This window comes from Equus quagga, unplaced genomic scaffold (genome assembly GCF_021613505.1).
Source record: "Equus quagga isolate Etosha38 unplaced genomic scaffold, UCLA_HA_Equagga_1.0 83182_RagTag, whole genome shotgun sequence".
Lineage (NCBI taxonomy): Eukaryota > Metazoa > Chordata > Mammalia > Perissodactyla > Equidae > Equus > Equus quagga.
In genome coordinates, this window is record NW_025803414.1 from 1 (window position 1) to 12,260 (window position 12,260).

A 12,260-nucleotide genomic window follows, 5' to 3' on the forward strand; every position below is an offset into this window, starting at 1 on the left:
TCCACAGCCCTCTCAGCCGCTGACTGCCTTTGCTCCTCAGGCCCCATGCCTGAGTGTCCTCACTTGTAAAAAGGGCCTGAGCACAGAAGCTGCCTCCGGGCCCATCCTGAGGAGGGATGGAGCTAGAACAGCACCTGGTACACGGTCAGTGCTGTGTGAGTGTTGGTTATTCTTATTTGCGCAGGTATTTGCTTCTACAAAACTTAAAAAACCACAAATGGTCCCATTCTATACATTAGCATTTCGGAACCTTTTTCCAGCATTTAACTGTATATGTGAGACTTCGTTCCCTATGGCATTTATGGATCACCTTCATCTTTTCTCTTTTTCCTTAAGCCCCTGACACTGCTGGCCCGCTTTGGGGGTCCATCTCCTGAACCAAGGCACTTTCTGCCTGTGCTGCCTTTTCCCAGGGGCTCCCCTGTCGCCCTGGAGCTCGAGGACACCCTCCTCACCTCTGTTGTTCTCCCCCAGTTCCTGAGAGGACCAGCACCATCACCCTTCAGGGGCGAAGAGACCATAAGAGGAAGGGCTGGCAGAGCACTGTGGGGAGCTTCAAGGAGGAGATCGCTCGGATTGGCATGGTGAGAATCCTCCTCCTCTCTCCCCTTCTGTTCCTGGGCCATTCTGAAGGTGGGCTCGTCACTGCACTGGAGGTCCAGTGGCTCACCAGGGTGTAGACAGAACCGTCGTAGCCATGTTTGAGTGGCTTGTTATGAGTGCCTGTTAGGAGCATAGCCCTGTTACCACCCCCGTTTTACAGGTGAGGCTGAGAAAGTCCTGCCTGACTTGGCACGTAAGGGGCCAAGTGGGAGCTGGGCTCTGGATGTGATGCCAAAGCCCAGCCTCTGATCTCCCTGCTCAGTCCTACTCGTGAGGGGCCAAACGGCCTGGCCCTGAGGCACCACCCTCACTTGCCTCCCTGTTTCTCTCCAGAGACCTCATCTCCAACCCCAATGGTCCCTGGAATGTCCCTAAATGAGACCCTTTTTTGCCCTTCAGGGTCCTCCCAGAGCCCCAGCATGCACTCACGGCTTTCTCCAGGGTCTTCTCTGACACATGTTGCTCCCCTAGATTCCCGGAGTGGGCTCTGGACTCACAGCGCCAAGGAGGCACCCCCTGCCAGCTCTCACTGTCCCGAGCCCTCCCAGCTGGATGTGCACTCTGCTTTCTCCCATGAGCTCTGTTGCTTTGGTCACGTGGCCTAACAGAGCCTCCATCTCCTCTTCTGAAGTAAACTTGGAATTCTTTCGTTGGCCACTTCTTTAACGAATATTTGTAGAGCCTCAACCTTGGGCCAGGCCTAATGCCAGCACCTACATCACAGGCTGTGATTAGGACCGAGTGCGTCTGAGGACGAGGGCTCAGCAGAGAGTCAAGCGCCCGGCGCATGGCATGTGCCCAAAGTGGTGGCTGCCTGTGTGCTCCAGTTGTGAACTAATTAGTTCATCTTAAATAATAATTATTATTATTTCTGAGACAGGACCACGGTTTGCACTTCCTCGTACAAGGGGGCTCCCTCCTGCCCCAGCAGTGTTCATACCACAGCTGTCGCCCTCCTGGCCTGTTTTAGGAAATGGAACCTCTCATCTTGGAGCCAGGAGCGCTTCTTCTTAAACAGCTGGCTGAATCTGACAAAGACATCAACAGCCTCTTCAGAAAGGTGGAAAACGACGACAACCTCGAAGACTACACCATCCAAGTAGGGGCCCCTCGTGGCCGGGCCTGCCCCACTGGGTCCTGCTCCTTCTCTCCCTGCCTTCCGTTCTCCCAGCCTGACCCAGACTTCTCACACAGACCCTGTTGGAGCTGTGGGATCAGGTGGCCAAGAAGTTCCTCCTCCAGAAGCAGGGGATTAAGAAGCTGGATGAGACCCTGCTCTCACTTGAGTTCTCCCGAGCAGACAAGGCAAGTCGGCCTGCAGATGGGCTGTTGGTGATTTTCACTTGTGCGATTTGTGAGGCCTCATGTGTCTCCTTTTAGTTCTCCAGGAAAAGAGTGAGTCACTCACTATGGTGCCCTCTTATTTCTAGCTAAAAAGCGTGTTGAAGAAATACGTGGAAATCATAGAGAAAACTTCCTGTCTCATGCAGCCCAATATGTACAGGCTGATAAATAAAGAAGCCATGGTGAGTAGTTTTCATGTGCAGTGGATCAGCCCACGGGAGAGGGAGCCTGGACCCCAAGACGCCCCAGAGGCTGGTGACTCAGGAATGATGAGCTTTCCACCTGCATCGTCTTGCAGCTGTCGCGGACTCAGGGCAGTTTGCACCCTCATAAGTCAGCTCCGCCTGGTCTGTTTGTCTGTTTTTCTGCTGCCTGTCAGTACCTGTTGCTGAACCATGCCTGCCCCCTAGCTCTGTCCCCACTACTTCCCTGTCCACACCCTAGCCTCCCCCAGCTGCTTTCTTTGGGATAAAAACCAAGAAATTCAAGGTTGTTTGTGATGTCTCCAAAGTCAGAGTTAAGCCTGACTCCTCTGTCGCGTGAAAGGATGCTTCTTTTGGCTCCTCAGAGGCGCGTTTTGCTTGCATGGACTTCCAGGTCCTGTGTGGAAAGTTGGGCTTGTCAGACCGTGGGCCTCCTGGCAGCACGCGGAATGAAAGGGGGTCCCGCGTTCAGCACCACAGCTGGGCTCCAGCCCAGGTGTGTGCCTTGGGCTCCTGGACAGAGCACGGACAGGGAGTGAGCACAGACTCCCTCTTCTCTGCCCAGGCAGGAAGCCTCCTGAGCTAACTCAGCCCTGCACCTGGAACTCCCTGTCCCCGAAGTGGAGACGATGATACTCAGGGGCCAGGACTTGTTGGGAGGATGAGAAAAGAGGGCTCAGCAGTGGGAGCTCTAAGCTTGAGACAAGCTAGAGTCACTGACTTCTATCCATTTGATCCACTCAGGGACCAGAGTTAGTCGGTGTCTTGTTATGTGTGGTTGGTTGATGTTCCTATGCTTATTTCACCCGTTGTGACAACTGACACTTGCTGTTTGCTCCATGTGTCTTTATCTCATTTCATTTCACAAAATCCCTCTGCTGTAAACAGCATTGTCTTTGTCTTATGGCTGCAGAATTGGAGGTTTGGGAAATAACTGCTAAGGCCCCACCAGCTAAGAAGGACAGCTGGCATCAAACCTCAGGTTCCAATGAAAAGTGTTACTGGAATTTCTACCCCCTAAGCTTGGCTATTCTCAGCCCTGTCCCAGAGCTGTGCCTGCAGGGCTTTGGGAAGTGTGTGGTGGCATTTGGGGCTGCTCTAGTCCCTAGGGGCGTGGGAGAGGCTGCTTTCATTTAAGGGGGGGGGATGCTAAATGGCAGAACAGTACCACATAATGAAGAACTGTCTCCACTGCCATGCCAAGGCTGCCCAGGAGATGACCACTGGGAGGACAGCCAAAGAAAGTTCTAGCTTTAGCCTCATTTGGTAATTGGGTCCTGGTTCTCATCACAGCCATATGTGGCTGGTCCCTGATGGCATGAACACTCCGCTTTTGGAGCAAATTTATTTATTTTTTAAAAACCAGTTAAACACTGAGAGCCATAACACTGTAGCCCTGAGTTACTGGGCCGAGGAGCACAGTCATCCCTCAGGCGTGGGTACTCCTCTTCCTCCGGGAGCAACTTCCACCCATGGGAGGGATGCCAAGAGAGGGCCCCACGCTTCCCCCGCCAGGGGGCACTTTTGTTAATACTGACACAAGGGTCCTGGAACTTTTGGCCAACAAGTAAGACTTTCTTTAGCGAAAGGGATGCCTTGGGCCAAGATGTCTGAGGACACTAAAGAGTGTCTGTCTGTCTACACTGCGGGTCTGCGGGTGGGAGGCCCACCTGTGCATCTGCATTTCTGGATGGAGAGCGCCAGAGTCTGACACTGGGGATGAAGGAAAGTGTGCCGGGACCTGGCCCCACCTCTGCTTTCCCTGTAGCCTTGATCAAGCGCTTGAACATTCGGAGCCTTTCTCTCCCAGTGTAAAAGGGGTACCGTAAGGGACCAGTGATGGGTTTCCGTGATGACCCAGAGGATGCTGTATGGAAAGTGCTGGGTCTGGGTCTGGACCTGGGGGGTTGTTACGAACGTCAGTAATCATCCACAGCGATGGCAGGAGCCGACATTTACTGGGCGTTTCCCACAAGCCAGTTACGGCGCTAAGGGTTTTGCTTGTAATGTCTTGCTGAGTCCTCACAGGGACCAGATGAGGAAGGTACTAGCATTAGCTCCATTACAGAAGAGGAAACCGAGCTTCAGAGGAGGAGAGTGACTTGCCCAAGGTCACAGAGCCGCAGGTGGCAGTCAGGACACACACCTGCTCTTAGTACCAGAGCCTCACTGGCAGTCCCTCGCTTCTTCTCTCCCCACTTCTCCCTCCCTCCCTCCCTCCCTCCCTTCCCTCCTTTCCTCTGTGTCCCAGAGGCCCAGGATGGGGAGGAAGGGCTGGGAGTGGTGTGAGGGTGCTGGGGTTCTGAACATTCTTACCATGGGTCTCACCCCTTGTCTCCTACCTGTCCTTTCCCTCCTCTCCTCTCCATGGCGCCACCGTGTGTGGACACCAGTGAGTTCATGGCCAGTGAGAGGATCCAGGCTCCTCCAGCCGTGAAGAACGAGCTGGAGAGCATGCTGAAGAACCAGGAGGCCCTGCAGCGCAAGCGGCTGGAGCATCTCTGCGCCATCTGGTACAACGGGAGGGGTTGCTGGCGAGGGCACTTTTGGGGGGCCCTGGGGGTGGCACAGTCCTCAGCACTGACCTTTCTCCTGATGTGTCCCCCAGACCAGGCCATCTCCTGGTTCTCTCGTCTGGGGCTGACCACCTGGGCCCATGTTCTGGTTCTCTGGTCTTGGGCTGACCACCTGGGCCCACATTCCAGCCCCAATGACAACAAAGAACGTGACACATTTGCTACAGAAAGAAGGTTAGTGTGACTGTGCCAAACTTGGAAGGAGGCAATGGCAAGGGGCGAGGTGGGGGGATTGGAAGAGGGATGGGACTTCCTCCTGAGGGCAGCAGAGTGGCTCCCTCAGCTGTGCAGTTTGCAGGGTGTGTTAGAAGGGTCTGAGGCTGGAGGCTGGAGGTCAGTGAGGAGGCGGCTGCCGTCAGACAGGGGACCTGTTAGAGGCTCTGGACACTCCCCTCAGACCTGGGGCCACCTGGCTCTGATCCCATAATAAGCTCTTTGGCAGGGGCCACACTAAATGTTCTAGACCCTGGAAGCCCACTGCCTGGGGACCCTGTAGCATCCGCTCTGAGCAGCAGGATGGAGCCTGCGTGGTCCTGCAAGGCGGAGATGCTTCCTGTGCTGGGAGATACTCCTCCTCTTCCTGTGCCCCTCGCTGGCCCCTCCCACCCTGGTAACCCTGGGGTGCAGGTTCTTCTTGTCCCCCCACCACAGAGCCTAAGTTCTCCTAGGATACAAATGACAATTAGAGCTCCACAGGGTCTCCCCCAGGGTGAGTGCCTCCTGCCACGTGTGCACCCACGTTTTCATGCAGGCGTAAAATTAGCAAGGTGGATAAAAATCTCAGCACCAGGAAAAGTACTTTTGTTGTTTTCTGTAACTCCACTCATTTCTGACTCTGAGCCCCTGTTTGTCTTTCTTGGGGCCCCATCCATTGAGGGAAAGTTATGGAGTCTCACTGGACGCTGGGCCTGGTGGTAGGAGTCTGGTCGTCAGTGTTTGGTCCATCCAGGTGCCTCTGGGCAACTTCTGCTGCCTCCAAGCAGCTGGACTCGGGACTCTTGAGGAGGCTGCTCTGAGAGCCTGCGTGCTCATGCCCAGGCAGCGTTTCCCTACTGGGTCTTGCAGCTGCTCCCGTGATGCCACCAGGAAGCAGGACCCAGCTGCCACTGCCAGGCACCCGCCATCCTGCTCTGTCCACACCTCCCCCCCAGCCCCTTTCTATTGACAAGGAGAAAGCCCTGGTCCCCAGGATTGTTCTCCTCCCCATGGCTCTCAGCCCACTCCCACAATCGCCTTCTCCTTACCAATGCTCTAGGCTCTCCTAAGAACTTAGACTTTGAAAACAAAAGCCAGAGAGATTTCTAGGCTGCTGTCTTTTCTGCCCCACCACACCCCCTGCCCAGGCTGTGAACGTGGGGCTGGCTGGCTACCTGCCTGATGGAGGGAGAGACAGGGCTAAACACAGGGGGAAAATGCAGGCATCGACGCTCCGACCACAGCTGGGAGACACCGTGCGGTGGCAGTGTGTGCAGACAGAGTGTGGAGCTGGTGGGTGAGGTGTGCTGGCCTGGAGAAAGGTGGGGTGGCTCTGTGAAATCAGAGGCATGAGTGCAAGTTTACAGGACCCAGCAGCTCCTTACGTGGGAGTACGTAAAGGGTGAGGTCAGGGCACAATTCCAGCGTCCAGAAGCGCGTACTGTGAACACAAGGCTTGAACGTGCAACTTAAAGGTCAAGTTGCAAAGCCTCGATCATAGAATTCCCATGAGCGTCAAGATGAAGCTTTGCGTTTGTGGTTTGTTTGTGCAAGGAGGTCTTGACAGCGTCACAAAACACACTGTGTAGACACCCACCTATTTCTTCTGGACCTGTCAGGCAGCCAGGGAGCCTTCTAACCAAGCCCAGGAGCTGTCCCAGGAACTGCCCCACGTGGGATCACAGGGAGTCCCTCCTCCGGAAAGCCCAGAGCCCTGGGCCGGTGGGGGCCTTGCTTCTGCTCGTGCACAGGCCCTGCTGCAGGCTTGTGGGCGATGGTGGCAGAGGGCTGGGGAGTCTTGCTAAGATTCCCAGGGCCCAAGAGGGAGTTATCCAAAGGCTGGGGAGAATCCCCGTTGATTTTCTCGGACCCAACAAGTATAAATGCATATAATTTTAAAATAAATTTTAAAAATACAATTTGTATTTTGAAGTTATGTTAGATTTACAGAAAAATTACAAAAATAGCACAAAGAATTCCTGTATACCCCTCACCCAATTTCCTCTAAAGTTGTGATCTTCCATTATCACTGGACATTTGTCAAAACTAAGAAGTTAACTTTGATGCATTCCCATTAACTAAATATCAGACTTTTTCTGATTTTACCAGTTTTTCCGCTAATGTCCTTTTCCTGTTCCAGGACCTGGTCCAGGATACCACACTGCATTTAGTACTACACAGTGTTGTTCTTTACTGTCCCGCCATAAGTAGGGTGCCCAAGACCATCCTGGGGTGCACGTCTTGTCCTGGCATAATCATTAATAGTCCCTGCACTTTCACTGTCAAAAACGCCCTGGTTTGGATAATAAACTACACAGTCCCCCTAGCCTTACAGATCTTTCTACATCCTTAAACACCACCCAAAACATGGGGGCTTAAACAACACTTCCTGTTTCTCCTGATTCTGTGGGCCAGCTGGGCAGTGCCCCTGGTCTGGGCGGGCTTGGCTGGGGCTGGGTGGCCCAGGACGGCCTCACTCCCCCGTCTGGAGCCGGGACTGGGACAGCTGGGGCTTCTCTGCACTCGCTCTCAGCCTCCAGGAGCTCACCCGGCTCACAGGCACGGGGGCGGCAGAAGAGCTCCCGGCGGCAAACCAGGGTGAACGGGATGCCTGAGCCCCTCCGAGCCTCCGCTGGGTCACGTTGCTGATGTCCCATCAGCCAAGGCCAGTGTCACAGCCAAGCCCAGATCCGGGGATGAGAAACAGACCCCACCTCGCAGTGGGAGGAGCTAATGATGCGTGACCGTTTTCCGTCTGCCACACTGTGTAGTTTATTTAGACAATTCCCTATTGTTGGATATGAGGTTGTTTATGTATTTCGTGTGTGTGTTTATAAACAGTGCTAAGTGACCGACTTAATGCATAAACTTCATATGCATTTTATATTGTTTTCTCGGATTGGGTTCCCAGAAGGGGTTTCCTTGGTCGTGACGTGAACCGTTTGTTTTTTCCCTTGAGAAAAATTCAGTTTTATTTCCTAAGTAACAGACTCAGGGATATTAAATAGGCCTTTCCATGGGGCATGTTTTCAGCACCAGGAAACCCCCAGCGAGTCACTGTGTATCTTCGGTATTTGGGTCGATACGACTCTGGAGCCGTGTTCCTCGAAGGTGCTGCCAGTTCGGGTAGTGAACGGTTATTCAAGCTTGGTGACTTGTCACATCTTCCCTCCCCAGTGACCTTCTGCCTCCCGGTTACAGCAGAGCTCAGCTGGCCGAATGGCGTTCCTCTCTCAACTCCCTGAACAAGCACCTCGGTGAGTGAGGTCTGGGGCTCCCATTCAGGTCTCTCCAGCTCTGTTCCCGTGGGAGCTTTGTAGCAGCGCCAGCAGCCAGTCAGCCGATTACGTGAGCGTCTCTTGTGAACGCGGGAGTGGGTGGCAAGGCTGTCCTGGGGAAGCAGGGAGGCATGTAGACGGAGAGTGAGCCCAGGGGGTTCACATCCACCCTCCAGGACTCGGCCTGGCAGAGCTCCTCCTCCCTCCCACCACCTCGCAGTCATTGCCCAGCCCTGCCAGCCACACACTCTGACCCCTGACTCTTGACCCAGCATGGAGCCAGAGGGACAGTTCCAATGACCCTTTGTGAGGACAGGTGAGGGGCCAGGCCCTGGGCATGTGAGGTTAAAGTCTTACAGTCAGGGAGAGGTGGGTGTGACGCCCAGCTCTGTGCTGTCCCAGCTCTGCGACCTTGGGGAAGTCTCAGCTTCTCGTGGCCTCAAACTCCTCCTCCATACAATAGGGATTTCAAGAGGAACAATAAGGGTAGCTACCCTGTGGGGTTCATGTGAGAATTACATACAATCCTGCGATCCAGGCATAATTCAGTGCCTGGCTTTCACGGAGAGTGCTCAGTAATAAATGGTAGTGTTTAAAAATGCTCTAAGTCAAGGGTTCTCAAACTCCTGTCCCTGGGCCAATGCCTGTTTGCAAGTTAGTTACACTGGAACATGGCTATGCTCATTTGTTACATGTTGTTTCTGGCTGCTTCTGCTTTACAACAGCAGAAATGAGGAGTGGCGACAGAGACATTATGGCCTGCAAAGCTGGAAATATTTGCTATCTAGCCCTTTATAGAAAAAGTTTTCCAAGCCTTGCTCTAGAAGGTATATAATATTTCCATCTCCTTTGAGGCTCACAGCAACCTGGTGAGGTCAGTGGTGTCATTGTCCCCCTGTGATAGAGAAGGACTCGGAAGCACAGAGAGGTGAAGTACCCTGCCCAAGGTCACATAGCTAGTGAAGTGTCACGGCTGGACTTGAGCTGAGTACCTCAGTTAGTAGTACTCACCATTGCTCCAGGGCTCTCAGGTTTATCATTCCAAAGGTATTACAGTTATATTATATTATAATATCCGGGGCAAGAGCCCCGAGACCCTAAATAATAGCAGTGGCCGCCATTCACCAGGTACCCCCTAGGGCCAGGTGTGGCACTGGGCCCTGGTAACCAGCAGGGAGGATCGCCCCTTGGGTGCTTCCAGGCTGGAGCAGAAGTCAGACCATGCAGGACGTTACAGCGGGAGGGGGCAGGTGACCCGCATGTATTTGGGGACACAGGTTAAGGGTCACACAAGACCTTGCCAACGAAGTGATCATCCAGCTGAAAGCGGCAAGGCAAGTAAGAGTTAGCCAAGCCCAGGGGTCAGGGGAGCTGTTCAAGCAGGAAGACCAGCACGTGGGGAGGCTCAGAGGCAAAACAGCTGGGCCTTCGGGGAAAGGAGAAGGTGGCAGGGAGGCCAGAAGATGCCCAGGGCCAGGCTGTGCCGGCCGCGTGGCCATGTGGAGGAGGCTGCACTTTATCCTGAGGGCACTGGGGACCCAGTGGAAGGTGCTGAGCTGGGAGTGATGAGGTTAGAGGGGGACAATCAGAGGGGCACAGGAGGGAAGCACAGACACCCCCGGGGCGTCCATCACAGCGACTTCGCCGGAAGGGTGGGGGTGGGACTGTATGATGCGTGTCCGCCTGCAGTATGAGAAGACGTGGCAGGAGTGTCTGGCCCACGTGCAGAAGTGCAAGGTGGGTGTCCCTCCTGGCGGCCGGAGAAGAGGGTCAAAGGGCAGCGGCCTGGTATCCCCTCCCTGGCCTGCCCCTGCTCCTCTCCAGCCTGGATCCTCTCCTTCCTCACGTGCCCTGGCCCTCACTGGCCCCTGGGCATCCTGAGGCTGTCCCTCTGCCCATACCCTCTCCTCCTCAGCTATTCCCACCCATCCCTCGGGTGGTAGCCCCACGTGGCCTCCTCCAGGAAGCCTTTCCTGATCCCACAGAGGAAGGTATACACTCTCTGATCACCTCAGACTTCCCCTTGACTCTGTTTCACTCACAGCACTTGGCATTATTTGCTCAGAGGAAGTCTTGTCATGGGGGTTCTTTAGGGCTCCCCTCCCCCCCGCCCCCCCGCCCCCCCGCCCCGACCCCCTTCTCCCTCGCTGCCGCCTCTGTTCGCGCCGAGACCACGAGTTCACTCCCAAACCCCTCGACGGCAGTGCCTGGTTTTCTGGGGCGCAAGGAAACATTGTGTCAAACTGCCACTCCCCAGCTCCTTGTTCAGATAAAAAACCCAGAGAAGCCTAACCCTTCTGGGGACGGTTTGACCCGCGCCCTGGCCGAGGGAGTCGGGGACTCGGCGGCCCGCGCTCCGCCCTCGGCCCTCGGCCGGCTCCGCCCCGCTGGGCTCTGGGGCGCAGGCTGTGCCGGCGGCGGGCTCGCGCTCCCAGGGACCTAGGATGTTCTCGGACTTGGGGGCCGGCCCCGCCTGGGGACGAGACGACCACGTTTGCAGAAGGCCGGGGGCTGCCATTTGCCCTGAGCCTCTCGGTCAGCTCTTGGGGGCGTCAGACCTCAGCGGTAGAGCCCGGACGGAGGGGAGGGAAACCTCCGCCCGGGGGCCTCCCCAGGACCCCGCCCCGGGCTCCCCGCCCCTCCTGCGCTGCCCGGGCTCCCCCTGTGCTGCCGCCTGAGCCGGCCTCGCTGCCCTTTGTGGGGCACAGGCGGGGACGGTGCTGAGGTCGTCCCGTACCCAGGGGCGCAGGAAGCCTGACCCAGGGCACCTGGTCCTCCTGTTGGGCAGCACTGGAAGTACACAGCTGTAGACACGTCTTTAATTTGGGGGAGGTTGGTTTATGTGAGATGTTGGTGCATAAACCAAGGCTTTACTAATAAAGAGAGCCCGCTTTCCAGTTGGCATAACTCACAGTTACAGGGAAGGGGAGCCCTGTCTGACTGACAGCAGCCCGGAGACTGTCTAGGATGGCGGTTTATGCTGTAGGCTCGGCAGTGGGAGCGCTCTGAGTTCAGATCCGGGCCCCACCACTTGCCAGGTGTGTGGCCTCCAGCAAGTCCCTTCACTTCTCTGAGCCTGGGCTTCCTTACTTGTCAAACGGGGCTAATGAGAACACTGCTGGGGGATTCAGTGAGACAAGGGGGCAGCACACAGCAGCTGGACACGGTGGATGCACCACAAAGCTGGACCCTCTCGGCTGCTGTGAGGGTTTCCTCTGAGGCTCTCAGGGATGGGTGGGAGGCAGATCTCAGGGGGCAGCACCAGGCCCTGAGGTGAAGCCCCACCAGCCCTAAGCCAGCCTCTGCCTTGTCCCTCTCCAGAAGCAGCTACTGGACTGGAAAGCCTTCACGGAGGAGGAGGCAGAGAGCCTGGTGAGCCCGTCCTTCTTGCAGATGGTGGGAGCGCTCCAGAGCAAGGTGGAGGAGGAGCTGGAAGGCCTGGATATGCGTAGCCGGGGACCCACACAGCTGGGCAGCAGGGCAGGCGTCACCCTGGCACTGGGCTATGAGGAGAATGGGAGTCCGGGTGCCTCCAACTTTCCTGTCACTAGTGCGTTCATCTCCCTCATCATGGCCAGCCCCTCTGGAGCAGTCCCTCTGTGCCAGGCACTCCAGGCTCACCCCTGACTCCCCGGCCACACGCTGACACCGGTCTGAGCAGGAGTCCACGTGAGCAGTCTCGGGCCGTGAGTGCTCCCCGAGCCCTTGCTGAGTCTGAGTTTTTTTCTTTCCTTATTATGTAGAGAATTTTCACCTTTTCACTTAAAGGAAGCGCTTTACGGCTTCTCTTTGGCGTATCTGAATTTCCTCTCCTCTTGCGCTTTGCGTCACTCCTCTTGCACTTTGGCGTCATTATTAAGTAAACTAAGGGTGACTTGAACACAAGCACTGCGATACCACGACAGTCAATCTGATAACAGAGATGGCTGCTGAGTGACTAACCCACAGGTGGCGGGTGGCAGGTAGCATATTCGCGTGACTCCGCTGCGCTGGACCAAGGGATGATGTACTTCCCAGGAGGGACGGAGCGGGAGGGCGTGGGATTTCATCATGCTGCTCAG

General features: G+C 55.7%; 1 protein-coding gene across 1 annotated transcript; it reads left to right on the top strand.

Moving 5' to 3' along the window:
- Positions 1–385: 385 nt before the first annotated feature.
- On the top strand, positions 386–11,814 carry LOC124234508 (coiled-coil domain-containing protein 180-like). The gene is made up of 7 exons (XM_046651857.1): positions 386–584; positions 1,574–1,702; positions 1,798–1,908; positions 2,034–2,129; positions 4,544–4,663; positions 8,099–8,178; positions 11,521–11,814. Exons 1-5 carry the CDS (start codon positions 582–584, stop codon positions 4,544–4,546), a joined length of 342 nt encoding a protein of 113 aa, XP_046507813.1. The 5' UTR covers positions 386–581; the 3' UTR covers positions 4,547–4,663; positions 8,099–8,178; positions 11,521–11,814.
- Positions 11,815–12,260: the final 446 nt, after the last annotated feature.